The 26,132-nt window shown below is 42.5% G+C and overlaps 1 protein-coding gene across 2 annotated transcripts; it reads left to right on the forward strand.

Annotated features, from left to right (window-relative positions):
- Positions 1-998: 998 nt before the first annotated feature.
- On the forward strand, positions 999-25,459 carry MAML1 (mastermind like transcriptional coactivator 1). 2 transcript variants are annotated; one of them, XM_075441588.1, is made up of 5 exons: positions 999-1,367; positions 10,897-12,309; positions 14,653-14,922; positions 18,797-18,911; positions 21,065-25,459. In XM_075441588.1, exons 1-5 carry the CDS (start codon positions 999-1,001, stop codon positions 22,054-22,056), a joined length of 3,159 nt encoding a protein of 1,052 aa, XP_075297703.1. In that variant the 3' UTR covers positions 22,057-25,459. The 2 variants fall into 2 exon arrangements, with proteins under 2 accessions (XP_075297703.1, XP_075297704.1); XM_075441589.1 differs by having other exon boundaries at positions 10,900-12,309.
- Positions 25,460-26,132: the final 673 nt, after the last annotated feature.

A 26,132-nucleotide genomic window follows, 5' to 3' on the forward strand; every position in this document is an offset into this window, starting at 1 on the left:
TCTGTGAAAACTGATTAATAAAGAGACTTCACTCTGCCTGGCTTGCTTTGTCTAATTAGCAAAACTGCCTCATTATTCACCACTGCTGGTTGACTCAGAGTGGGGGGAGCAGGGCTGGAGTGACGAGGAGGAGGTGACGATGCGCTGTCCCCGTGCTCAGCGCTTCCCTGCGCTGCATGGCCCGCTCAGCTCCCGCTTTGACCTAAAATTGCAGGTTCCATAGGGGACAGCCTGGCTCTGCCCGCCGCCCCCGGGGTTGCCCGCCCCTCCCTGTCAATCACCTCCGGCTCCGCCTCCCGGCTCGCCTGAATGGCTGCGCCGCCGCCGCCCCGCCCCCTCTCTGCCCGTGCCTTTTAAACGCGCCGCAGGCCGCCTCCAGATAAGCCGTCCTGCCCACCCACGCCTCTGCCGCCTCGTTCGCGCCTCCGCGCCTTCCTATTGGCTCGGAGGGACGTCCCTCACGCCCCGCGACGCGCTACGTGACGTGACGTCGCCTACCACCCAGGAAGCTCCGCCTATTTATTCTCAACTCGGCTCTTGAGGGGAAAAACAATTTCAAGATGGCGGCGGCGCGGATAACAATGGGGAGTCGGGGGTTCGGGCCGGCTCGTGCCTGAGAGCGGCGGCCGCCGGGCTCCGCCGCGCCGGGGGAGAGCGGGGCGGGCTCCGGCCGGGCCCCGGGGGCGGCGGGCAGCGGCCGCCGGGCAGGGCTGAGGGAGAGGAGGAGGAGGAGGGGGGGGAAGCGTAAGCGGCACCGGCCTCGGGAGAGAAGGAGGAAGTGGGGCGGGGGGAGCGGAGCGGAGCGGGCGCCGGGCCGGGCCGGGGGGAGGAACCGGGGCGGGGGCGAGCCCGGCGGGGGGAGCCCGGGGAAGGCCCGCGGGAAGGAGCGGCGGAGCACGGGGAAGGCCCGAGGTGGGGGACCCCCCCCCCCCCAATGGCGGGGACCGGTGCGCGGAGCCGGTGAACGGCGGCGGCCCCCCCCCCCCGCTCTCTGGCCCATGGTGCTGCCCCCCTGCCCCATGGCGGAGTTCGTGGTGCCGCGGCACAGCGCGGTGATGGAGCGGCTCCGCCGGCGCATCGAGCTCTGCCGGCGGCACCACAGCGCCTGCGAGTCCCGCTACCAGGCCGTGTCCCCGGAGCGCCTGGAGCTGGAGCGCCAGCAGACCTTCGCCCTGCACCAGCGCTGCCTGCAGGCGAAGGCCAAGCGGGCCGGCAAGCACCGGCAGCCCCCCCCTCCCCCGGCGCCGCCGCCCCCCGCGCCCCCTCCGAGCGCCGCCGCGGGGAGCGCCGAGCGGAGCGGAGCCAACGGCCTGGACGGCGAGGCGGCAGGCGGCGAGCAGCACGGCCGCAGCAGCGCGCTGATCGCGGTAAGGGCCCGCCCGGGGGCTGTGCGGGGCGGCGGGGGGGCCGGGGTCGGCTCTGGTCGCGCCGTGCGGCTGCTCGGGGCCGTTGCGTTTCCTCTCCCGGCGGCGTTGCGCGTACAAACCGCTGCCTGCGGAGGTGGGAGCGGGGGGCGGCCCTCGCTGATGCCCGCAGCCCTGCGGGGGAGCCTGCTGCGGGGCGCAGAAGCTGTCAGGGGAGCGTTGATGCTGCGGCGGCTTTGGGGTTTTTGTTTGTTCGCTTGTTTATGTCTTTTAAGCTGTCAGGGTTTAGTGGAGTCGCTTGACAAGGATGGGCTTATTACCGCGGGGGAATTGTTAAGGCAAATAATGCGTGTATTAATTCTGGTACATATTGGAAAGAGTTTCAGTGCAAAGGCAGCTGCTTATTTGCCACTCACTCTAGTGGGTGTGAACACTAATTAGAATCCCACTCCACCCATTAAAAACTGGCTTAACTCTGAATGTTTCTCTGGCTTCTCTGACATTTCTGGTTGTCGGGATATATTCACAGAGCCCAGTTTGTATATCAAGATAGCCATTGCTTAACTGATTCTGAGCCCTTTAAATATACTGCTGCATACTGATGTGTTAGTAGGATGACCTCTTAAAGATTGCCTGGCTTAATACCTTTCTTAAAACCAGGTGTTTCTAGATGGTGGCCTGCATGAAAATGGTGCAGTACTGTTCTGGCTGTCTTCAAAAGGGGATACTGGATTAACCTAGGACATTTTCAGGTTATTATGTAGATCAAATCATATTTTTAAGATGACCTGTGTGTTTGATCAGATTAGAACGGAAGCAGGATGTGTTTCTCTGCTGTCTTGGACCTCATTTGGTTACAGTTTCCAAAGCACTATCAGGATAGAGCTTACTGTGTGCTTGGGTATGACTGGACGTGATGCGAAATATTGAAACACGGGGCGCATCGATGTCCTCTTTAATGTAGCTAGTGCTAGGCAGCATGTGTGCAGTGTGTAGTATTTGCAAGATGAACTGAAAATGTTGCTCAGCTAGATTGTTTCTGTTCTTGCTAATATACATGTGAGAATCTAGGACACGCTGACTTTTCTGAAGACTTAAGACGCTTGTGACACAGTTAGAGCACTTCAGATGGTTGTTAACGAAGAGTACTTGAGGAAGCCTTGTGCGTTCCTGACAGTGGTTCTGTAGAACTTTCCGGGTAGCAGTTGTTTAGTAGACTGATCTTGAATGTAAACTTGTGTAAGAACAAAAATAACTCAAACTCGTATTTTATTATCTAAAGACTTTGTGGGATTTCTGTTGACGTCCTGTCTGGGCTCTAAGGCTTTTTGCATGTGGGGCTCTATCCATTAATAATGCGTATTTTTGTTACACACAGAGCTCTTTAGCATGTCAAATCCTATTGCTTAAAGTGCCACCATGTGTCTTCATATTGACCTTCTAAAAGAAAGATGTCTGTAATTCATCGGTGTTGTTTCTTTTCAATTGCTTTGGATGTGGATTTGATCTAATTAGCGTCCATTATGAGGACTCTCAACAGCAGTGAGGTTCTGAAATGCACTGCACATCTGGGGAAGCCCTTCTTGTACAGGAAGCTGCTGCCAGTGGCCAATTTACACAACAGAAGAGGGTTTTAGTGTGTGAATGACTCTTCCTCGTGCTGGCCTGCTGTTTTCCTTCCTAGGATACATGACTGTAAGCTTAATTGCAGCTACTGATTCATCACCTCGTTACTAGGGTATAGAGTTGGTTTGCTTAGTAATTCAAGTTTTGAAAAACAATGACAAGAAACCTCCGCTGCTAATTTCATTGCTTCAGTGTAGAAGGTGCCTCTCTAGGTTGGTGTTTTACCTCTGGCAATAATGTAGCTGTTATCGAGACCAAGCGTGTGCTTTGTATGGGAAGGATGTGGGTTTGGTTTACAATATTCAATAAAGTTTTGATGAGCACCAAAATTACCTTGTTTTAAAATATCCTGGACACATTCCTGTCAAATGAATGTTGCGGGATCGGTGAAACGTGCATTATGTCAGCTATCACTGCTGTTACGATCCAGAGTTTTCCATGAAGCTGCATATGAATCTTCTCTTGGAAAATGGTGCTTTGTGTTGAAAGTTGATGAAGCATTTATTCTGATCCTTGAAAGAGAAAGCAGCTCATGTAAATGCAAAGAGTTTGTGATCTAGCATCTGAGGGCCCGTAGTAGAAGGCCGTGAAGCTGCACTGCCACAAGCGCGGACAATGTGTGTGCTCGCCGATGCTGCACTTCAGAGCATCTTCTGCAAATTCAGAGTAGTCATGGGGAACAGGATAGCACTGCCACTTCCTGCTTCATGTCCTGTATGATTTTTCATGTGGCCAAAAACGGGTGTATTTCTCTTCCGTTAGTCTTTTCTCTGTTTGAGATCCTGAAGCTGGATGGATCTTGTTTGCAAGCAGAAGTAAGGGGATGATTCGTCTTTTGTTTTCTTACTAAGCAGCGCTAAAATGTGAGCCACAGAAACCAAGAGAATGCAGTATTGATACAGAAATACCTTAGATGATTTGTATACCATATAGGCCTGTCCTTTATTTGAGGAAAAAGATGAAAAAACATACTTGCTTCCTATTTTTTAAAATTTTGAGAGCATTACGTAATGGGGAATTAAAATGTTGAAATTTGCTTCATATTTGCTTCATAAACGTTCTAAACAACGTTTAAGATGACGTTAACATCTAAACAATGTTTAAGATGACGTTATTAAGACTATGTTCAAAGTAGAAGTTGCTCAGCGTTTGGATGATGTATTGCCCTTTGTGTTAATCTTATATTTTTGAGAATCGGCGAAGTTGGGACGAGAGAATTTGTGCCCTAGTGTGTTTTTGCCTCTTTGCCAGATTCTGATCTGAGAAAGTTCTTTCTAGTATGCTGTTTAAATTCGCTGCAGTGGAAAGGTTGGCTGCCTTGTCTTTCTCGGATAGACTGTAACATAGTGCGTCCAACGAGCTGAACAGAAGGCGTTCTCTTGATTTGCTTGAATGAGAATGGCGAGATCTGGATTTTCATCTCCTCTCCTTGCGTTATGATGTGGTCTCTTGGACAGAGACCTGCTCCCTGTTTCTTACTGGTTTTTTTTCCCCACCTGGGAGCAGTTGTTGTGTAGATGGCTTGCGTTGTCTAGGACTGCCACAAACCCACAAACAGTATTTCTGGAATGGGCAGAGGAGGTCTAGTCGGTGGCCTGTCTTGGGAATGCTTGCTGTTAAAGCTGAAGAGCAGACCAGCATTTATTTGGGAGTGATAGAAGTTTTTACTTTAATAATAGGCAAGTTCTAATTTAAGCAAAGGCACCAAGTGAAAAGTTTAAAAAGAAATTTACATGTAAGGAGAGCAATGCAATGTTTCTTGGTGGAAAAAAATGAAAGTAATAAATTAAAGGGAGTAGATTGCCTGGGTTGTACTGACAAGCATTAATAGCATTCCACTAACGAAGCTCAGGCTGGTACACTAGCAATTCAGAAGCCCTCATTTTTGTGTAAGTTGTGGTATAGGGGTGTTAAATTGTGAAATTATGTTTCACCGCAAAAATAGCAAATTATTTCCACATTATTTATACATAACTATAGTGCAGTGTAGTCTTGCCACCATTGTTTGTTTTTGCTGACAAGTCTGATAGTTTGTTGCCCAACAACTCGGACAGGTTTTTCTTTCCCTCCGTTTAATTCTATGTGAAGTATTGTTGTCTGTTTGAAACATTTCCCGTACTAGATTAGTTAGATATGCGGTGATGCTTCCGAAATTGTAAGGATCTGGGAGTGACTGTTCTGCTGCTGCTGTTGAAGTTCAGGCGAGGTGGAGGAGCCGGCGCTGCAGCTGAAGACACAACAGTTTTTTTTGATTCAGCAGAACAATTCCTGTAGCAGAAGCTGCCCCTTGTGACTAATGCAGGCTTGGGATATTTATAGACGTGCATATCCACAGCCCTTCTTCACTCCAGCAGGCAGTCACCCAAATACAAAAGCCTTCTGGAATTAAAGTAAAAGTCAAAATTGAAACTAGTCCAGCAGTTTGGTTCTGACAACACAGCGGAATGCAGGAACGCGTTGGGTAATAAAACACTTTCCTTGCAGGGGGAACACAACTTTGGAAGCTGTGGGTAGGTGCACAGTAAGCGGGGAGTTCCTACTATGTCGTGTAGTCAGAATGTTAGGTTTGCCATACCAAATTCATTCTCTCCAGTTTCTGATACTTGGGTTGTTGTTTCAGCTTAAGAGGTTGTCATCTTTGTTGCTCCTGTCCTTGGCCAGGCGGGAGAGGAGAACCTGTGTCTGCAGAGGACCTGCTGTGAGCTCTGGTTCATGGGAGCTTATCTGTGCTGCAATACTACTGCTTCCATGGCAGAGAAAACGGATATATTCTATTTTGGTTTTCCCTTTTAGGTGAGAATGCTGGTATCTAGCTAGGAGGTGTATCAGAACTAGGTTTTTATTACATTTCTAGAGTACTATAGCATTTCTTCTTTGAAAATGACCAGCATTGTATTTCTCATGTTGGTATTTCATGACAAATCCTTGTAGACATAGCTTAATTCTGAGACTGGAATGGTAAACTTATTCCAAATAAAATACAAAAAATTAAAGCTCTGCCGAATCCTGTAAGAATATTTTAATCTCTGTTATAGAAGCTTTAAAAAAAAAATAAACAAGAACATTATATGGAGCCTAAAAGGTGCAGTATAAGAATGAGATTTTTTTTTTTTAATTTTGCTTCTCCCATGTTCACTAGTTATTTTTTCAGAAAAAATGAAACTTGTGTACAATTTCTGGGTTTTATAAATATATTTACTGTCTTCAGTTACAGGACTCAAAGTATAATAAATTACTGGATTTTTACAAAAGTAGTTTAGTTGACTGTCCTCAGTTTGAAAATTGTGCATCGTGAAGGAGTTCAAGCGAACAATGTGAACTAAACTTTCGTGCTTGTTAAGTTCTAATGCATTGAAATGTCATTGGTTTCACATTATTATCTAAAACTAGCGTCAGGTGTGGAGTGTTCCACACTGATGTTTTGATTCCTGGAATAATCATCTTCTCTTAAAACCAACCAAACAAAAAAAAAACCCAAACCCAGAACAACTTTGTGCCACTGTTTTGATCAGTGATTCATGCCCTTTTCCCACCAAGGCAGTAAGAGAACACTGCACTGGACTCTGAAGTTTTGAACTCTGCCAGTGCAAACAGGAAAGCTGTAGATGAAGTTTTAAAGCTTTTCCAGTTTCTCCTTGTTGGGCTTCCGTGGTAGTTTGTGGACAGCTTTTATGAAGTCTGCCAACTTGTCCCTGCAGTAAGACCGCAGTACGGCTGAGCGCTGTGGTAAAACTGGTGGGTTTAAGACAGAGATTGAATATAGCTTATCAAAATTATTTGTGTGCTGTTAATTTTCTGATGGAAGCCTTGTCATTTGGCTGGGCATGCATCCATCTACAGCGTTGTGGTTCTGTGTCCCAGTCAAGTATATCGTGTATATACAGTGAATTATATGGTCAGAGGCTGCTTGTGTTGGACACCTCTTTTGTTCTGACCGGATGCCACCTGGGTTTTATCAGTTTGTGTTCCTCACAGGAGGAGTCCACACTTATGCCTGACTTGCATGAGTGCTGCTGCCAAGTAAGTGCATTTATTACCACGTTGAGGACTCGCATGAATAAAACGCAGCTCTGATGATGTGAAGGAGGTGCAGCCTGTGGCCCTTCAGTGGCTCTTTGAGAAACGGTGTGTCCCGTCTAGGGCCAAGGGATTGAGGCTTGCTTGCGTCCCTTACTTTGCACTGTTCCTGTATTGTTTTAAGTACTTCACATAAATGCTTTTGGGGTAATATGTTTAGGCAAAGCTAAATAGCAATGATCACGCAGGTTCATCTTTTGTTGGGAAGTTGAGTAGGCTGAGAAAATGCGAATACATTTCTGTATCGGATCTTGTGACGATGGAAAGGATTGGCTCATGTGTTATAAATAAAATTGATTCTGCTAAGGAAACCGTGGACAGCATACCACAGGGCAACTGTGCCTTACAGAATGATAGTAGACAATAAAATTAAAGCTAAAGGGAATTTCTTAGTGAGTGGCAAGCTATGCTTTACTTTGTCAGTGTTTCTTTTTTTTTTTTTTTGAGTTTTGGCAGAAGAGAACAGGTTTTTCTTGCCTTGAGAACTCTGTTGGAGCAGCTTGATATGTAGATAGCTTGCAGTCTGACTTGTGTCTCACATGCTCCTCGTATTTTTTTTCCCCCAAAACCAGATTACTTGGATAGACACAGACAAACTGGGGAAGAACTGAATTTAGTATTTCTTTTTTCTGTTAGGAAATCAAGAGCTGAGATAGTATGTAAGAAATGCATATAAGAAAGGAATTTCACAAGAGAAAGTTGCATTATTTGTGGAGTAGTTACATGAACATATTTGTTGTGCGAATTTCAGTTTCTTTTGCTCAAAATTAAATATGAATATATAGAAGGTATCAGGATATATTTCTAATGGCAGAGGAGGAGGAACCTGTAACTTGCCTCCCACAAATTTTTATAGCATTGTCTTTTCTTGAAAGAAGAAAGGAGGTAGAAAGTGGAACACTGTTACTAGGTCAGCCTTAAGCTGGTTAGCTGGCTGTGTTGTAGATAGCTAGCTACAGTAGCATGAATCTCAGTGTAGGGCTCCTGCCACAATATCCGAGTATGCTTTTGACTTTCTAGTGTGAAAAGTGAACAGAGATACAAGTACAGTGGGTGAATAGCTTCTAAAATTCAGAAGTGTCCTGGTTATGAACCAGGCTCAATGAACCAGGCTCAATCTTTTCTGGTATGGATAGAAGATAAGCAGATTTTCTGCTTTCCTGTGTGTCTGTTTGCTGTTGGGTACAGGTAGGATATATTTCAAATAATCATAGATTTAGATGAGGTGAAGTAAGACTGGAAGCAGTCACCCCCAAATTTTACTTCATTAGTGAATTTATTGAAGTTATTTTTTTCTTTAATCTCCTTTTTCAACAAAGGAATATAGTTTTTAGGTGAAAGGAGGACTTTGTCTAGAGCAGCTAAAGTCAAGATGTCATGAATAATCAGATATCTGAGCATTATGACCATTAAAACCCATATAGTTACGAAAGCTCCTACATGTTTGTATTGACAGTATCTCGTTCTAGACTACAGTAAATGTAGCTTATAAGCATGGATGATTTAATCGTAGACTAGTTAGCTGCATATATTACAAATGGTGTAGTACAGTAACAAAGACCTTAGGACAAGTTAACTTCTGGAATATTTGTCCAGAAAGCCAGGTGGGCTTTGCAGCCTGTGAAGAGCTGTGTGCAATTGTAGCTATAATACTACCAAAAGCCTAGTTGCCTTAAGCTGTCTATATGAATCATAATGAGAGCAGTGACCCCAATGGGCATATGTTCTGTTTTAACATAGAAATTTGCTTCAACTAAGTTAGTATATGTTCAGTGTACCCAGCTAAGTTATTACTTGTATGTCAGTTTTTGGGAGTGTGTTTTTCTCTAACGATTTACAATTAAGGAGGATCCATTTCCAAACTTTGAGTGATTGACTCATCGTATGACCTTGGGCAAGTTACTCATCCACCTTGAGCTTCGGTTTTCCCTGTTGGAGTATTAAGTAAACAGTGGGAAACTTGCTGAAAGCCAAATGTTGCAATTGAATTGAGACTTTTTTGCTTTCTATTATTTTGCCGTTTTACAAAACACTAAATTTCCATTATTCTTTCAAGTCAGTATTTGAAAAATTGACTCTAGACCTGCTACTCCAAGATGTAGACCTAATATTCAAATTAAGAGAATTGAAGTTCCAGCCTCCTCTCCAAACGCACCCCTCGCCATGTCTGTTAGGTCTGCTGCTGATCTCACTACTCAGCTGCTATTTCCACGAACTGTCTAGATCATCATAGTCTCCTGGGATGCTGCAGTCTGTCCCTCAGATAAAAATAAGATTTTGCTGCTACCTATGCAAGCTTTATAAACAAATAGTGTTAGTTTTGAAGGTCATCTAACTGTAGACTGTTTAAAAAATTTACAACAATTAACTATGAACCAGTCCTTAAATCAAAGAATGCTGTGGACCAGGCAAGTGCTGTAAAATTCTTCTGATAATTTATGCTGGCTCTACATACAACCTCTTGCTTGAGTACTGAGATCTTGAGGGTTCCCCTTGTTTGTTCTTGGATGAGACAGTTTTCCCCAAGGGGGGCTAGTGGACTGCATCGTGGAGACTGCAAGTAATATTAAAATAAGCATACTTGTCTTGAGGTTTGTTTAATGAGCTGCTTTTCTGCCATCGGAGAGAACAGCTGTGTAGTGAACCATGCTTCAGACGGGTGGCTTTTCGTAGGGATTCTCCTCAGGTGTCCTGCCGAGATACACAAAGGCATTTTGTGCAGGTCAGGGGAGCTGACGGAGCTTTGCTCTGTTCGAGCCATGTCTCTGCCCCACAGGTTTGTCAGTGTTGGTGTAGCATTCCACCACAAACAAAGCCCAAGTTTTTTTACAGAATGCACCCGAGGGAAGGAAAATTTTGTAGTCATCTTTGATGTGTGCATGAATTGCGTTTTCAGATGTTTTTGAGGTCAGTGGAAAGAACTTTATATTTGAAAGTATGCTACTAGGAAGGAGAAGTTGATCAGAGGCCCTCAAACTGTGTGAAACTGCTGCTGTACCCTCTGGTTGCTTGTAGGTGGCACTGCAAGAAAAAGAATATGTGCATTCACTAGCTATGAGAAGCCGACTGTTGAGCTGGTTGGGGCTCTGGTGGTCATAGTGCAGAGAGGAGCAGCTGGCAAAGGAGAAAGGAGGGAAGGAACAGAATAAACTTACTCTGCTGTGACAGAATTGGCCGAACTCTGAATTGCATTTTACAGGAGTGTGAAACAGTGGACACTTAGTGACAAACTGGTTTTGCCAAACTTAGTGCCAAAAATGTGATTGTGTACAAAATTTATATACATAGTTCTTCTCCAGAAATTATAATCACAAGAGAAGTGGGTCTCTTTTTCTATAAATATTGAAATGTGAGACTGCTTTATAAAGTAGTCTTACAGAACAGTTATACCGTGTTGTCCTGTACATGGGCCAAATAAAAAACAGGTTTTTATTCTCATCTAAAATTTGAATCTTAACATTCTTCAATATTTTTTTTCATTTTGAATAGGAAAAATCACAATATATGCCAGTTCACAGCCATTTCTCAACTTTTTGTTGTTGTCAAGGTATATGGCAGCTTTTGGTTTTGTTTGAAGGAGGGAGCTCTGATGTAGTACGTATTTTTGAAAGTTTACCCTGAAGAGATTATAATAAGGAAGTCATCTCATGTGATGACTTGTAAAACAAATCTTATCAAAGCAAAGATGTAACATTTTTTGTTTTAAGCTTTTTTTTCCTAAAACGTTTTATTTGGAGCTAGACAATGTTCTGGTAAGAAATAAAAATCCTAAGCTATGAAACATAAAACTAAACAACTAAAAACTTCCTTTTGTTTTTTTTTTTTCCAGCAGCTCCATGAGACTGTGAAAAGAAAGCTTGATAGTGCTGCTTCCCCTCAGAATGGAGACCAGCAGAATGGCTATGGTGATGTATTCTCTGTGTCCAAGAAACTGCGTCGTGATGATGGTCTTGGTGGAGTGAGTGGTTCTTCCAATGGAATGCCCCCTGTGTCTCCACTCCATCATCTTGACAAGAAATCTGGCAGCGGCGATACCTTACAACTTAATGGAAAACATCCGATGGGGCTGGATGGCATCAGCAAGAAGTGTCTTCCAGATTCCAGCCTGCAAATGAATGGAGGTGGCGATGCTGATGACTCATTTCCTCTGAGTTTGAACAAAGAGCTGAAGCAGGAGCCGGTGGATGATCTTCCATGTATGATTGCTGGAGCAGGGGGTTCTATATCTCAGAATAACTTGATGCCTGATCTTAATCTAAATGAGCAAGAATGGAAGGAACTTATTGAGGAGCTTAATAGATCAGTGCCCGATGAAGACATGAAGGATCTCTTCAATGAAGACTTTGAAGAGAAAAAAGATGCAGATTCTTCAAATTCAGCTGCACAGACTCCATTGCCACAAGATATTAACATAAAGACTGAGTTTTCCCCAGCACCCTTTGAACAGGAACAGATGGGATCTCCCCAGGTGAGATCCACTTCTTCAGGTCCAGCATTTATTGGTGCTGCTTCTGTACCTGTAAGTGCCGCTTCTCCAGCGGTTGGTAGTTCTCAGGCTATGTTTCAGCCTTCCAGTCAGTCAATGACTGAAAATCCTAACCAGTCCATGATGCAGGCATCAAACCATTCTCAGAACGTCCAGAGGCCTCTCCCCAGTGTGTTGTTACCTGGGAAGGGCACAGGAAGTGCCAAAGAAATGTCTTCTGCTCATCAACTTCAGCAGATTGCTGCCAAGCAGAAGAGAGACCAGATGTTGCAGAACCAGCAGCAAGCTTCACAAGTCCACCAAACAAATCAGATGTCTACGTGGCAACAGTCTGGGCCTTCTCATAGTCCACTGGCTGTCCCATATACCATGGAAAATCCCACCAGCCCATCGGTTTACCAGCCAGACTTTAACAATCAGAAACTCATGATGCCTAATATGGGAAATAAAAGCTCACCGAGAGCTGGAGGCAATTACCATGTGAACATTTTGGGTCATCAGCAAAACAGCTTGAACCAGAACCCTGTGAATAGTCAAGGCTCTATGCTGGACTACGGGAACACCAAGCCTCTTTCGCATTACAAAGCAGAATGTGAACAGGGGGTTACGGTACCTGGTCAGAACAAGACTCCCATGTTGGCATACATACAGCAGCGCCAGCAGCCACCGCTGTCTCACGTGAGCGATGATCAAAATGGGATGATCCTGTTGAAACCCAAGTCTGGAAACATTGCCTACCGATTACCACACAGTCAGGTGAATGTTCTGCTTTTTGTTACCTGTTGTTTAGCAGCAGATTTGAGGTTTTGCAAGAAGGCATTGGATAGGTAAGTCTTGGTGTTGTTTCAAAACAGTTGCTGCGTGATTTTAAAGAAGCAAAGGATAATATTCAATAAGATGAAACAAGAATCAAGATCTCTGTTTTCTACTGGGGATGGTTTTTAATACTCAGTTCTAGGTCATGTGGTAATGTGTGATTTCCAGCTTAAAATACTTTGTGGGTAATAAATTATGTCATGCTTCATAGAAGCTTCTACTTGCAAGGATAAATAGATGCTTTGTAAACTTTTGCCTAAAATAACTCATGTAAAACTGTAGTGTTAAACAGTATTCTCAAAGAAGCTTTGATTTCTTTACCTGCTTTTTAGTCCCTACTTGTGTCAGAGTTGGCTTGCTGTAAAAAAGACATGCCTTTCGTTGCTTCTTTTTTGAAGAGACATGGAAGTGGGGGCTGCATTCCTGATTTCTTGGGTGTTCCTTGGGGCTTTTCAGATTGAGGATTTTGTTACTGTTTGAGTCTCTGGGGATTGGGGAAGCATAGGATAGGAGTGAAATAAATCTTTAAGAATGAGTAATGGTAATATTTGTCTGCTTGAAGCAATATGTTTCAAGTTTTCCTGTAAAGGAGAGTTCTGGTGCTTCTTTGCCGTATATATAATTGATACTACAGGTGTGCTGCAGTGAAAATGTTTGTAGTGGATAGAGGTACAGACTTGTTGGAATTCTGTAACACATGCCTGCAACGCACGTACTAGAGGGCTTGTTAAGAAAAAAGGTCTTTGTTATAAAGATTAAAGCTCCTCTAGCAAAAGCTGTTGGAGGTCCAACTCTAGCAGTATGTTCCCTCAAGAAAACAAAACACCTGTGAAAAAGACCTGATTAGTCTGTGATAAAGACCACACAGATATACCAATAAAAATCAGAGATCAATGTGTGCTTCATAAGGCACAAAAAAATGTTATCTGTTTAAAAGCTAGCAGAAGTAATGCTCTAATAACATTTTGATGGCAGAAGAAGGGGAAGGGTAGAGGGGGTCAGTGACACACATCCATCTCACTGAAAAGCTTGAAGGTGACCTTGCATCTACACTGCCACGCTTGCACTGAATGAACAGAAATACCAATGAACACTTCTGAAGAATTTCTCAAAAGCTTGCCTGTAGAGCAACTTAGCACAGCATTACCTATATTTGGCTCATAATGTCCTATGAAAGTGCAGAGAGTAAGAACCAACAGCCGAACACATTAGGTGAATTCTCAACTTGAAAGAAGCATTTGTGTGCATAATCAGAGATAAGGCTGAACTGTGCTTAAAAATGACAAAAATTGTCAAAATTCAAATGGATTTGCTGGTACAAAGAGGTTGGTATCGGATCTTGACTGGTAATCATTCCATGTTATTTTTGCTTATTCCGAGTTCCAATCTCCAAAAAAAAGCACACTTCTGAAAAACTAATAACAGCAGGCTTGTGTGTAGTAATGTTTTTCTCTGTGGAATATGGTGGTGGTTAGATTGCTGGAAAAATACGTTAAGACTCATTTTGATCAATGATAGCCTGCTTCCCCTTCACCTGCAAATAGTAAATACTCTGATAGTGAAAAACGCAACTTCAGGAAGGGGAGGCATAAACACTTGCTGAATTAAGTGTTGACAGAAGAGGCAGGATTTAAATAAGTGTTTCGTATAATAAAAATTTAAAACGTGGTGTTTGAGGAGGTTCTACCAGAGTTAACTGAAGCTGGTGTGTTTGGGTTGCTGTTTGTGACTGGTGCTGTTCCTCCGGCTGAGCAGAAGCACACAGAGCTGTACTCACTGCTTTGAGCTGGGCTTGGGGAAGTGCTTTGAGACTGAAGTTAAAGCCTCTGATCCTGAATGTTGTGGAGCTTCTGACCTGAGCTCCGACCTGTCCCTTCTGTGTCTGGCACTTTATAAATGGGTTTGGGGCTGTCATTAATTAGCTGAACTGGGACCTGTATCGCTCTTTGCCTTTTTTGTTAGAAGGTTCTCGAGCGAAGAAGCCATTGCATAAAGATGGCAAAATATAAGGAACCAATACAATTTTTATTAAATAATGTAAATGTACAAATAAGCAATAACTGACAATTTCTGGTTTTCTGAGATGTGTTATGATTCCCTTCCCTGTGTAGACTTTGTTTATACAGTCTCTCTTCCTTATCCCGTAAAGCGATAAAAATAATACAAATGGTGGTCATCACCATGAAAGTGTCTTTCTTAATCTGCGTAACTAGACACAGTTTGTAAATTCTGGAGGGCTAATCTCTTTCTGTAGCTCATGTCACTTTTTTCTATATTCTGCAGGATCAAAACCCTTCTCCTAACGTCCCTCGCGTTCCGGTTTCTGTCCCGGGCCCTGGCGTGGGTGCCCAGGCTCCCAACGTCTCCATGGCAGGTAACCACAGCAACCCATCTTATCTCAGCAATCAGCAGCAAGCGGCAGTGCTGAAGCAACACCAAATGCTGATGGACCAGCAGAAGCAGAGGGAGCAGCAACAAAAGCACTTGCTCATGGAGCAGCAGAAGCAGCAGTTCCTGATGGAGCAGAGGCAGCAACACCTTCTGGCTGAGCAGGTGAGAGGGGCCAGCAGTCTTGTTTTTTTTTCCTTCTCACTGATTTGCTTTGGATTGAAACAGCGTTTGAGATCTTGTCAAATGGTTATCACATTATAATATAAAGAATGTAACCTGCCAGGTGCTTTGGTGTCATAAGTATAATCACTTTTTTGTGTTTCTATGAAAGTAACCCAAACACATAGCAGTTGATTGCCCAGGCTTTTTTTTCCTGTTACAAGGCACTGTGGTGAATGAAAAGAATAAAACAGGTAGAATTGAGCAGTGTGAAAAAGCAAGACATGGAGAGAAGGTATCATACCAGCAGTGGTGTAATTCTTTGTGAAAGAAGAAAAGCAAATGAAATCAGAGCGAAAATAAAAGATAAGATTGGGATACTGTTGATGTGTTCTGTAGAGCTTTAAAAATGGAAGCAGTGAGCAAGGGACTCTGTAAGCTCATTGTGCCTTCTGTCTTTCTTCCCTCTGAGATCCACAGAAGTTCATGCTTCAAATTTTAAACCGTCTTTCACTTGTTTATTTGGGGAAGATAATTAGACATCTGCATCCAACTTGAATCTTATCCTGCCAAAATAATTTAACTCTGCTGTCCATCAGACTGCAGAAAGCTGCTTTAGCCTCTCTCAGGCAAAGAGGGTCCTTGTGTGAACCTTTCTAAGCTTGAAGACTTCTGCAAGTCTTTCAGCTGGGAATCGGCCCAAAGGGCCTTACTCCTGTCATATATGCTTTTCTGTGTTTTTAAAAGTCTGTGCAGGCGTGTTCCAGGCACCGGCACTGCATATACAGAGGAATTAGCAGTATCTGGTGTGCAGGAAGGGGAAGATGAATTTTCAAAGAAGGTTTGCGAGACCCAGGCAAAACCTGGTATTCAGATCTCTTGCAAAAAGTGTAATGGTCTGTACTGCTGAAAAGTTTTGTCTTTGAAGATAGTAGGGAGAGGGGGAGGGAAGAGCCGTAGAAAACTTGTCTTTAAGGATAATGAAAGGAAAAAAAAAAGAGCTGGTGGTTTAATGAAGGAAAAAAAAAAACCAAAACAACAAAAAAAACCCCAGACAAAACCCAACAAAGCTGCATTTATGCCTGAGAATTTAAAAAAATAATGAAATGCTCTGGGGTCCTTCAACTAATAACACTTGAATGTGTAATTTCACTATTATAAGGTGATAAATCTCAATGTTCTCAACTTTGAAGTTGGGAGTTGTTATCCTGGTAGACAGGATTTTCCCTGTAATAATAGTATGGAGAATGGAGATGGTGAGGGAAGGTCGGGTAACGGTTGTATTTGTGTGTGGACACCTTTTACTACAGCAACTGTCTATCAAAAGCTTTATTGATAAAGAAGGAAATGATACAGTCTCCTCTGAAATGAAAATACGGGAAGTCTTGGTTGTGGACTACATTTTGAGGGCAGTAGAATCTGCAGCGTGGGGGACCTATGGCTGTGCCAAGTCCTAGCTAATGGCTGCTTTGCTTAGAGACTTGTGTTAAAATTGAGGACTAGACTGAGGTGACAAAAAACCCCCTTCAGTTCTTGACCCAATGTAGATGAAAACATGTAGATAAAAACATAAGAATGTACTTGGCAGTGTTTTGAAGAAAATTGTGTCAGCATTGATAAAGATACTTGATATTTGGGTAAAAATACAATTTGGGATTTGGGGGGAAATACCTTTTATGTTGATAAATATACTATCAAAGACCGAAGACAAAAATGCCCAAATCTTCAGTAAAATAATATTTTCTGTATGAGCTGTATAATTATATAAGTAACTCCAGTATATTTTAGTAAACTATTCAGTTTTTGATGCCTTGTGTGTTAGAATCAAATGTCAAAAATTACAAATCGTTATTCTCCCAAAATCTGAACAAACAGGTACTTTTTGGAAGAGGATGGGGAGAAAGGGAAGATGGGGTGTTGCCTGTACTTTTGCGCCACTGGTGAATGGTGATTGAGAGCTCTTAGAGCTGGGGTGCAGTAGGTTTCCTTAGCCAAGCAATGGACCTAACCCGCCAGACCTCTCTGAACAGCAGCGCGGTGTATTAACATGGTGATAAGTAGCATTCCTCAAATGGTGTTGAAATACTTTTTTTTTTTCCACCTGTGTTCTGCTGCTTAGCCAGCACATGTTGCTCTAGTAAATATCAGTACTATGAAAATATTTTATTCTTGTCCTAGTTATGGTAACAACTAACTTCTATGTCTTGTGTCTCTATAGTGATGCTGGGACTCTGATACCAAACAAGGAGTGGCTTTGCTTTGTAGCTGAATAGGCTTGGATATTGCATTTGCCACGTTTCTTGGCCTTGTGCTGCCCGGTCAAGCTGAGTCTTGTTAGCATTCTAATTTGATATTTATTTCTTTGAATACACATGATTGTGGATGTAGTTTTACGAAAAGATTTCTGAATCAGTTCATCTCTATTTTGCAGGAGAATTAGTTTCAAGTAGCTTCAGTGCCGTTCCCTGTGACACCAAAGCTGTCTTTGCGTTTGGTATCCTGCCTTTTTTATTTGTTTGTTTTTTAGTTTTGTTCTGAGCCAGGTTCTGCAGCTCTTGGTTTCTCTCAGAACTGTGGCATCTCTCCTTTGCTTCTGTGGTCAGCCTCTTTCAGGTTTGACTGGTCCTGCAAGTAGTAGGTCCCTTCTGTCAGGCAGCCTGCCCTCCGCATTCCTCTGCATGTCTCAACACCTCCTGAGCTGCAGACATGTCAGAAGGCTGGTAGCAATGTGTATCTGCCTGTTTGTTACATTGCACTTGTCTCTTCTTTAAGGCTTATTGCTTGTGTCTTTACCCCAGTGCTCTGGGAAGGGAATTTCTGTCCCCTTCTGTGCCCTGTGCAACTTTAGATAAGTAGGTAGTTGTGCATTGTGTCACTACTTAGTTATCTCAGAATTTCAGTCCGGTTGAAGGTATCTGTGGAGGAAGAGCCAGAAATGCTATGCCTGATAGGTTTCGTATTGTAAAAGCAGCCCGTTGGCTGTTTATGCTGTCAAGACCTCCGAGTGTACTGCTAGTGCAAGTACAGACACTCTCAAATACCCCTCAAGGCTTTAAATTTCATTTCCCCTGAAAATTTCCCAATACAAAATTTGCTTGTTTTATTTTTCAAGTGCTTTTATCATGAATTAGATACGAGTTGAATGTGCTTTTAAAGATGCAAGGTTATTCTGAATCATTAGTAGGATTTTTTCAATTGATTGGTGCATTGTTAAGAAAACAGTTTTGCACAGCAATAACAAAACTTATATAGCTTCTGTTATAAATTTAGTTCTGCAGTTTTCCATAATCTTCCAGGAAAACTTGTGGTATATAAGGGTTTGTGTACAGTTTTTTAATTTTTTTAAAACAAGGGCTAGAAAATATTTACGTGTTCAGTTTCTACTTTTCTGTGTAACATTGTTGATATTTGACTTGTACTCTTAATTTCTAAAGAGTGGTCTAAAATAAATTGATCTTGGGATAAAGAGTAAAAAAGTATGTACGAGGGTTTTTTTGTACACACTCACTTTTGCTCTTTTTGTACCTGTTAGTGTCTGTAGAGTAATGCTATAAATGCCTGTTGATTGTTACTGATTAAGAGACTAGCATCTCAGATTTTCAATGTTGTAAAAGCTTCAGACATGCATTGCAGTAACTCCTGCAGTGCGTGCTGTTGTCCTCTTGCCTCTCGGTTCCTAGTCTTGTCACTCATCAGATGAAGCTGACTGTGTTTGAACCTTGAGAGCAAAGGTCTGAAGTGACTTTAAGGATTCAGAAGCCCCTGTAATTACCAGCTCCGCATAAAAGCGTGTAGATATGTTGTTTTTATCTAAGGTAGTCACCCTTGGAAAAAGCTTGACTTATTTTCTAATTGTCTTACATTGGACTTTTCCTAGGAGAAACAGCGGCAGCAGCAAGAGCAACAGCTGCAGCGGCATCTGACTCGACCACCTCCCCAGTACCAGGATCAACCTCAGAATCCGTACCAGCAACAGGTCGGACAGTTCACAGGTAAGTAAACGTGGCAATTGAAATAATGGCAGAAGAAATATCAGGAGTAAAAAACAAGGTGTCTTCGTATTTGCTGGACTGGATAGCTTTTAATTAATTTATTACAACATCTTCCCATGTCACTGTGCCTCAAAGCTTTCAGACCTATACTCTGATTCAGTTGCAAAGTAACAGCTTCCCCTGTCCCAGATACCTGGGACAACTTAGGCTTCTGATTCTTAATGTTCCTTTGGAAATGGGTAAAATTCTGAAGTACCTTCACTGATCTAAAGGCCTTTTTATACTACCATTTCCCTTTACAGGGAAATTTACAAATTCTCCTTAACTTCCATGTATTAGGATTCAGCTTTTTTTCTGAAGCCTAATATCTGTACTGCTTGTATCTATCACAGACCCTCATTAAAGAAAAATAAGGGATGTATTATTTCCCTCATCTACTAGGATGAGTTTAAAATTCTCTAATATTTTTTTTTATCCCTGCTACCTTTAGAAAGGAATGCAATTTGAATTCACTTCATTACATGTTAGTATCCTACGTGGGGTTTTTTTGTAGGAGAAGCAGCTTGGTATGTCTTCAGTGTATTAACGCTGATAAATAAAATATGTTGTTACCATCAAGCTGGAATAGCTTCACGAATGTGGAAGAACTAGAGAACAGTAAAAACTCATCTCCTTACCTGAACAATCCTTGCTTAACAGGGCACCAAGAAGCCCCTTGTCTTTTTTCATAAACCTAAAGTACAAAAAAGCGCTTATTCCCTTCCTTTTGTTTCCTTACTCTCTTATGTTCCCATAGAAATGAATACTGAAGGGAAAAGATGCAAACAGAAATGTGATACCCTCATTCTGACAGTGTTCGTGTCTATGCAGTGTCTAGTAGCGCTGTGGCTGGGTTTTGTTACTTCACCGAAGAAGCTCGATACCAGTACAGGAGGATTGTGTTAACGCAGCCGTCAGTAGCATCCTTCAAGTATTGCACTGAAACATTTTTTTCTCCTGCCACTTCTCTAGAGAAATACAGTAGTACACCTGGTAGAAATAGACTATGTTTTGCTATAATGAACATCAGTATTATTAAAACTATACTTTCCTTGTTATGGTTGTAACTGGTTTTTTTGCATCTTAAATCCTGGTGTGTGTACTGCTTCATCACTGTACTGTTTCAATAAGACTCCATCCCCAGCCCCGTAACATGGGCGTTTTCATGGTGTGCTTTGATAATTAATTCAGTATCATTTGAATTATAGTTTTATTCAAATGTATTTGAATAAAAATTGAGTTGATAATAATGGAAAGCCAGTTTTTCTCAGCTGTCTTAAAATATGATAAAATTCTGAAGCTTACTTTTTTTGGTTTGAAAGTAGAGAAAGTACTAGTGTAGGTAGGTTTCCCTTGGTTGACTGTAGAATGTGTGTGTGGAGGGGATTATATGCATTACACCTCACAGTGCTTTTCTGTTTTTTTCTTTTTTTTTGTTTTTGCTCTAAGTAGGGGGCTGTTTTTTCTACAGGAAGAAACATTTTTACACAGAATTTAAAAAAACAGAGGACTTACTTTTGCAAATCATCTTGCTCTGTTATCAGCATTGCATATTAACATAGGGAGTATTTCATTGTGGAAATCCAACAGATACTTGACCAAAATTTTCTGAAACTTATATAAAATCGAAGAAATTTCTGGAATTGTGGAAACACAGGACTGGAAACCCTACAGTTGTACAATATGACATATACAGTGTATGCACGGAATAACTGGGAATGTGTATGTGCAGTAAGTGGTATTTTTTTAACAACCTAGCAAATTGCACATGCACTTCAAAGTATGCCTGTATACCTTTGTTCACAAAGAAATATCAGAGTCCTGCCTTTAAAGTCTAATTTTTTTTAAATTGATGATGCTGAACTCTTAGAAGTGGTATTCAGATATTTTTGGACATTGGCATATCTGTGTTTGAGATCAAGGAAGGTGAAGGTGCGAACTGGAGCAACAACTGATGCTCTTTAATTAGAGTACTGCTGTCCGTGTGTTGGTTGCGTGGGTTGGTTTATACAAATGCAGCTGCACCTCCTGTCTGGATTATAGTGCCTACAAGCCCAGCTTGGCTCTGGTTGAGCCGAGGTATTTAATGTACAAAATTTTTCTTTGCATTTCAGGGTCGTCTTCAGCCATGCCTGGGGTCAGTAATTTAGGACAGTCCAGCTCCAGTAGTCCGCGGATGTTTCCCCAGACCCAGAACATGATTCAGATGGGACCCGGACACAGTTCTGTTCCTCCGCTCCAGTCAGGCTCCAGTCAGCAGGATCGGGGGGTGACTCAATATACCAATATGCAAAACATTCAGCGAGGGGGATTATACAGCTTGGCGTCTGGTATGACCCAGATGGTGCCCCAGCATGCAACGCAAAGTGCCAATGGACAGCCACCAATGCAGAGACAAGGCAGCTTGGGCCAGGGTGCTGCCGTTCCTGCTGGGTATGGGCAGAACACCTTAGCAAACTCAAGTATTTCTCAGCAGCACAATAAAGGTGCACTGAACCCAACCTTATCCAAGCCACAGATGGCAAGAGTACCGGCTGCTATGGGGGCTCAAAACCCGTCTTGGCAACACCAAGCTATCCCTAATATTAACAACCAGACGCAAGCAAACAGTGGCTTGGGACCATTTACTGCCAGCTCCTCTTTCCACATGCAGCAAACTCATCTAAAGATGGCCAGCCAACAGTTTGCCCAAGGAATGCCTCAGGTAAGCCTCAGCACCAGCAGACCGATGACCTCTATGAATGCTGCCGTCTCCGGGCAGATGTTGTCGTCATCTTTAGGCGCACAGCAGCGGACAAACCCACCTACGCAACAGCAGGTGCCCTCACAGCAGGTCTTGCCTGGCATGAACCAGACTGTTCCAGAGCTGAATGCTTTCAACCAGAATCCAAATCAGCAAATGCCTAACAGAGGTAATCTGCACTGTAGTCAGGGGTACCCTGTGAGGACAACCAGTCAAGAGCTGCCTTTTGCCTACAGCGGCCAGTCAGGCAATAATGGACTTCAGAACTTAACTGGTGACACAGATCTGATAGACTCTTTGCTGAAAAACAGGACTTCAGAGGAGTGGATGAATGATTTGGATGAGTTGTTAGGAACTCATTAAAATGGGGCCGGGGGTGGGGGTTCTACTTTTTTAATTATTTCATGAAATACAAACAACACTTGGACCAAAAAACCTGTGGCATTGAGGAGACTTGCAGGCATTAGAGGTAAACGGTTGGGAAAGGGACTGGAGCTGCTTCTCAATGAGTGTTGATACACGGTAATGGCGCACCAAGCAGGTCTGCGGGAACAGTGCGCTTTGTCTTGGTGTCTCTTAAGGAGCCGCACGCTTCAACAGGTCAAAAAAAATTGTGTGTCCTAGCCAGCCTTTCAGAAATCTCACTTGCAGTGTTCTAAAATCAAATTTTCTAATTATTTAAAAATAAGATTCCACAGAAATAGCGCAGAAAGCAAGCAAATAGTTGCACAAGTGGTGTTTAGGGCTTAGTCTCCTGCAATCATTATTTGTTGATAGCTTGACATGCTGTTGTAGTACTGTCCATCAAACTTCTGACTTTTTGTTTGAGAAGAGGCTGTATGCACCTGAGTACGCTTGCAAAATGTTTTGAATTGTTTCTTTTCCCCATCGCTGAAGCATGTGCCTGTACTCTCCATAAGCAAGTGATATTTCACAGTAAATATTTCTAGATGCTGGTGATAGATGAAAGAAAGTATTAAAACCTGGCCAGTTAGTCTAGGTAGCCGTCTTAATAGATTGTAGTCTTTTAAGCTGCAGTTTGCACTCTGTTGTAGAGAGGCACAGTTCTTGGCTTATACCTTGCTGTGTTTAAAGGGGGAATTTCTTATGGGAGAACTTTTAAACTATAGTAGGTTTAACGTGAATTGTAAAGCCATTTACTTTGCACCTGTTTCTTCATAACTTATTTCCAAAGGTAGTTGTATTTAAATGAAGGCTTTGCTTCATGACAGCTCATCTAGTTTTCTTTGTTGTAAAAAGTAAAACTAACTTTTGAGATCAGTTCATTCCCCAAAGTTAGCAGTGACATAATGAGCACAAGACTTTGTCACTTCAGGATAAATATGAGGAAGAAAGAATTTGGCTGAGAGGTGGAAAGTCCTTATCAGCAATAATAGCACAGGCAGCCTGGGAGAATACTTGCATCAGGGTTGCTCCAACATGGAAGTCTTCCCCCTTTAAATACTTTTTTTTTTTTAGTATTGGGTTACGAGTTGGATAATCTCTCTCTAAGCTGGTGGATTTACTTCTTTAATATCCCTTGAAGCAGATGCTGGTTCTTCAGCTCAGCCCAAGGAGACCTCATCCAATACATTGGGGTCAGTCGCAGAAAGGACAAAAACCACAATGGGAACAATGAGTGTTCCAAAGTCCTTACTTTCTACCAAAAAAATCCCTTATCCACCGACAAACCACCTTGCCTTAACCTTTATTTTAAAATGAAAATAAAGTTGAAAGCTTTTGTTTTAAATGCACAAATACCTCTTCCCTTTCTAAGTCCGCTTTTTTTGGAAAACTTTAAACTTTCAAACCAAACCCAGCATTGTGATTTAAAAGCAATTTCCTTCGACACAGACTGGCTTCCTCGGGAGCTTTCTGCACTGCAGAGATGCATGAGAGAGGGTTTTTTTCCAGAGCGGGTGAAGGGAAGTGAAGGATAACATTGATTTTAAAGAAGGAAAAGATTTTACTGTATCTGCAGCTCCTTTATGAGACAATTTGCACTTTTAAAAACTGCTTTTTAACACTAATACTTTAACCCTTTCCAAATATGCATGGAACATGGTTTGTCCAGCACACTTACCTAGTGTGGATGAGTTACGCTCTGTTGAACAGATTTGATGGTGTATCACGTTGAACTGTTGGTGAAAGATGTGCATTGATCAGTGGATCCCACCGTCGAGTAGTGGATAATCTTCACTGAAGCAGACTTAATCCCTCTTGGAGCTTTCAAGAAGAGAACATACAGATTGTCTCTGGGTAGGAGGACGAAGGCGTTAGTGACTTTGGTTGTTGACACTTCTGATATTTTCTAGAGTAAGTAGTTGAGATGCAAATAACTGATGCTAACTTTTCTTATACTGGCAATCTAAGAAAAGTGCTAGTGAGTTTGGTTTAATGTTAAGTTAAACCAAAAACTGGTCCAAGGTAAGTGTCATTAGAAGAGTATAGATATAAACTAGCAATGGCAGGGGAAGGAGTGTTTGCTGTATTTTTATTTTTAAGGGTTAACTTTGCACCAGTGTGCCTTCCCTTCCTGTTGGGGGTGCTTGGAACCTCATAGTTGCAAGTGACATCCTTCAATGTCACTGTTTTTTCCTCCCCCTTACAAACACTTGAGAGAAATAACAGGGTAGTAGAATTCAGCTTTTATTTCTTCCCTGTTCAGGTTGTGGTGAAATCTGCTACACTTTCCAGTAGATTTTGCACACAGACTTTGTTCTGAATAAGTCAAAATACAATCCATGCAGTTGTAACTTCTTAATTGGAGGAAAAGAACATCTGCTGTCTGCATTATTACTACCAAAAAGGCAATCCAGCTAAATGTCCAGGAAAACGCAGATGTACTCTTTCCTCTACTGTTTCTGGAAGCTAAGGTGGATATTGCCCTGCTTGACCAGAGGGTTTGTTCAGGAAGGTATCTAGATTTGATGACAGGCCCTTTTCATGGTACTGTTGCAATAAAATTGTGATTCTAGGCAAACTGGCTTCTAATGCCCATTGGTCCTCATATGTGAGCAGGATCCAAACAGCGTTTAACCTGATGGAAAAAACAGCCTTCGCTTCTGGTTGTGGTCCCTGTCCGCGTAATAGGATCAGACTGTTGGAAGTACGGTATCGCTGTAACAACATTGAAACAGTTCAATGGAAATGACAACACGGTTTACATGTACCGAGAGGTGCATGGGTGGGGCTGGGCTTTGCCTTGATGCCCTTTAATATGTAGCTGTCTGTGTATGCACTTGGGCTTTCCATTTGCTGCAGCTTCAGAGCAATAAAATGTATCTCTCTGAACTGTACCTAGCCAGCCGCCCATGGCTTTATTTATAAACTGCGGTTTTGGTTGGGTAGGAAAGGTGAGAGCGTCACTGTGCAACATCCACTGCCTTCCAAAAACCACCATTCAATTGAAAAGGGTGCTCAAAATTTTGTTATACACATTTCCTTTGTGTAAATAAATGTTTACAATTTTATATTAAAGATTTGAATAAGAGTTAGATCTTCTGACTGTATATTTTTTACTTTTTATAGATTTTAAAACTATAATTCTTTATATATGTGTTTGGGGGGTATTATGGTAAGTTTTATGCTTGTAAATGGAGAACAGTTGAATTTGATGCTAACCTTTATGAATTTTTGTCATTGAAATGTATAAAGAGTCCAATAATCCCCTTATTCTTTTACTACGATTACTGGTGCACACCAAAAAGAAATCCTTCACTTCTGTTTTATCATTATAAAATAAATATTTTGCTAGTGTATTAAACTTACATGGTGTGACTTTATACATTTGTGTGAGCTGCACAGAGTTCAGCGCTGCTGTTCCTAGTGAGATGGTTGCCTTCATCCCAACACACAGCTTTGGTCAGCCCCTCCCTGCGGCTCAGATTCTTCGGCTGTGTCTTACCAGTTCGTACAGTTTCAGAAAGTCTGTTGAAACAGGCCAGAACTGGATAGAGGGGCCTTAGGAAAATTTCCTTTGAAAACAGCAAGGCTTTATGCTACACCCACTGCTTCTGGACTCTTTTGGTTTTTAATGCGGTTGTAGGCCTTAAGCGGGGAAATGCGACTGCGGGGGTGGTTGTCACTAGGGAAAAAGATGTTAACGATGAAGGCCGCACGTGTGCAAAATTGTAGTGTTCCAAAAATATGCTCCGATTCCCTCAGAATAACAGGCCCTAGAGGTTCAAATCGGTTTGCTTGAGACTTGCAAGAAGACAAAGAGTATGTTTGCTTGCTGAAGATTGTTTGATATAGCCAGGTTGCACAAAAAAAACCCCAAACAGAGAAACAAGAAACGCGTGCTGCAAGCAGGAGTTAATGTTTCTGAACAAGGAACAAAATGCTGGCAGCGAGTTGCCGGAAGGTTTTGGCTTGAAGCTGGCAAGGTCCCGAAGGCGCTGCGTAGAGCTGGCTGGTTGAAGAGGCTGTGGAAAATG

The sequence above is a fragment of the Opisthocomus hoazin genome, chromosome 22 (genome assembly GCF_030867145.1).
Source record: "Opisthocomus hoazin isolate bOpiHoa1 chromosome 22, bOpiHoa1.hap1, whole genome shotgun sequence".
Taxonomy (NCBI): domain Eukaryota; kingdom Metazoa; phylum Chordata; class Aves; order Opisthocomiformes; family Opisthocomidae; genus Opisthocomus; species Opisthocomus hoazin.

Coding starts and splice junctions, on each gene's coding strand:
- MAML1 (XM_075441588.1), top strand. CDS start 999: ATGGTGCTGCCCCCCTGCCCCATGGCGGAGTTCGTGGTGCCGCGGCAC. Junction 12,310..14,652: donor ACCGATTACCACACAGTCAG/GTGAATGTTCTG, acceptor TATATTCTGCAG/GATCAAAACCCTTCTCCTAA. Junction 14,923..18,796: donor AACACCTTCTGGCTGAGCAG/GTGAGAGGGGCC, acceptor GACTTTTCCTAG/GAGAAACAGCGGCAGCAGCA.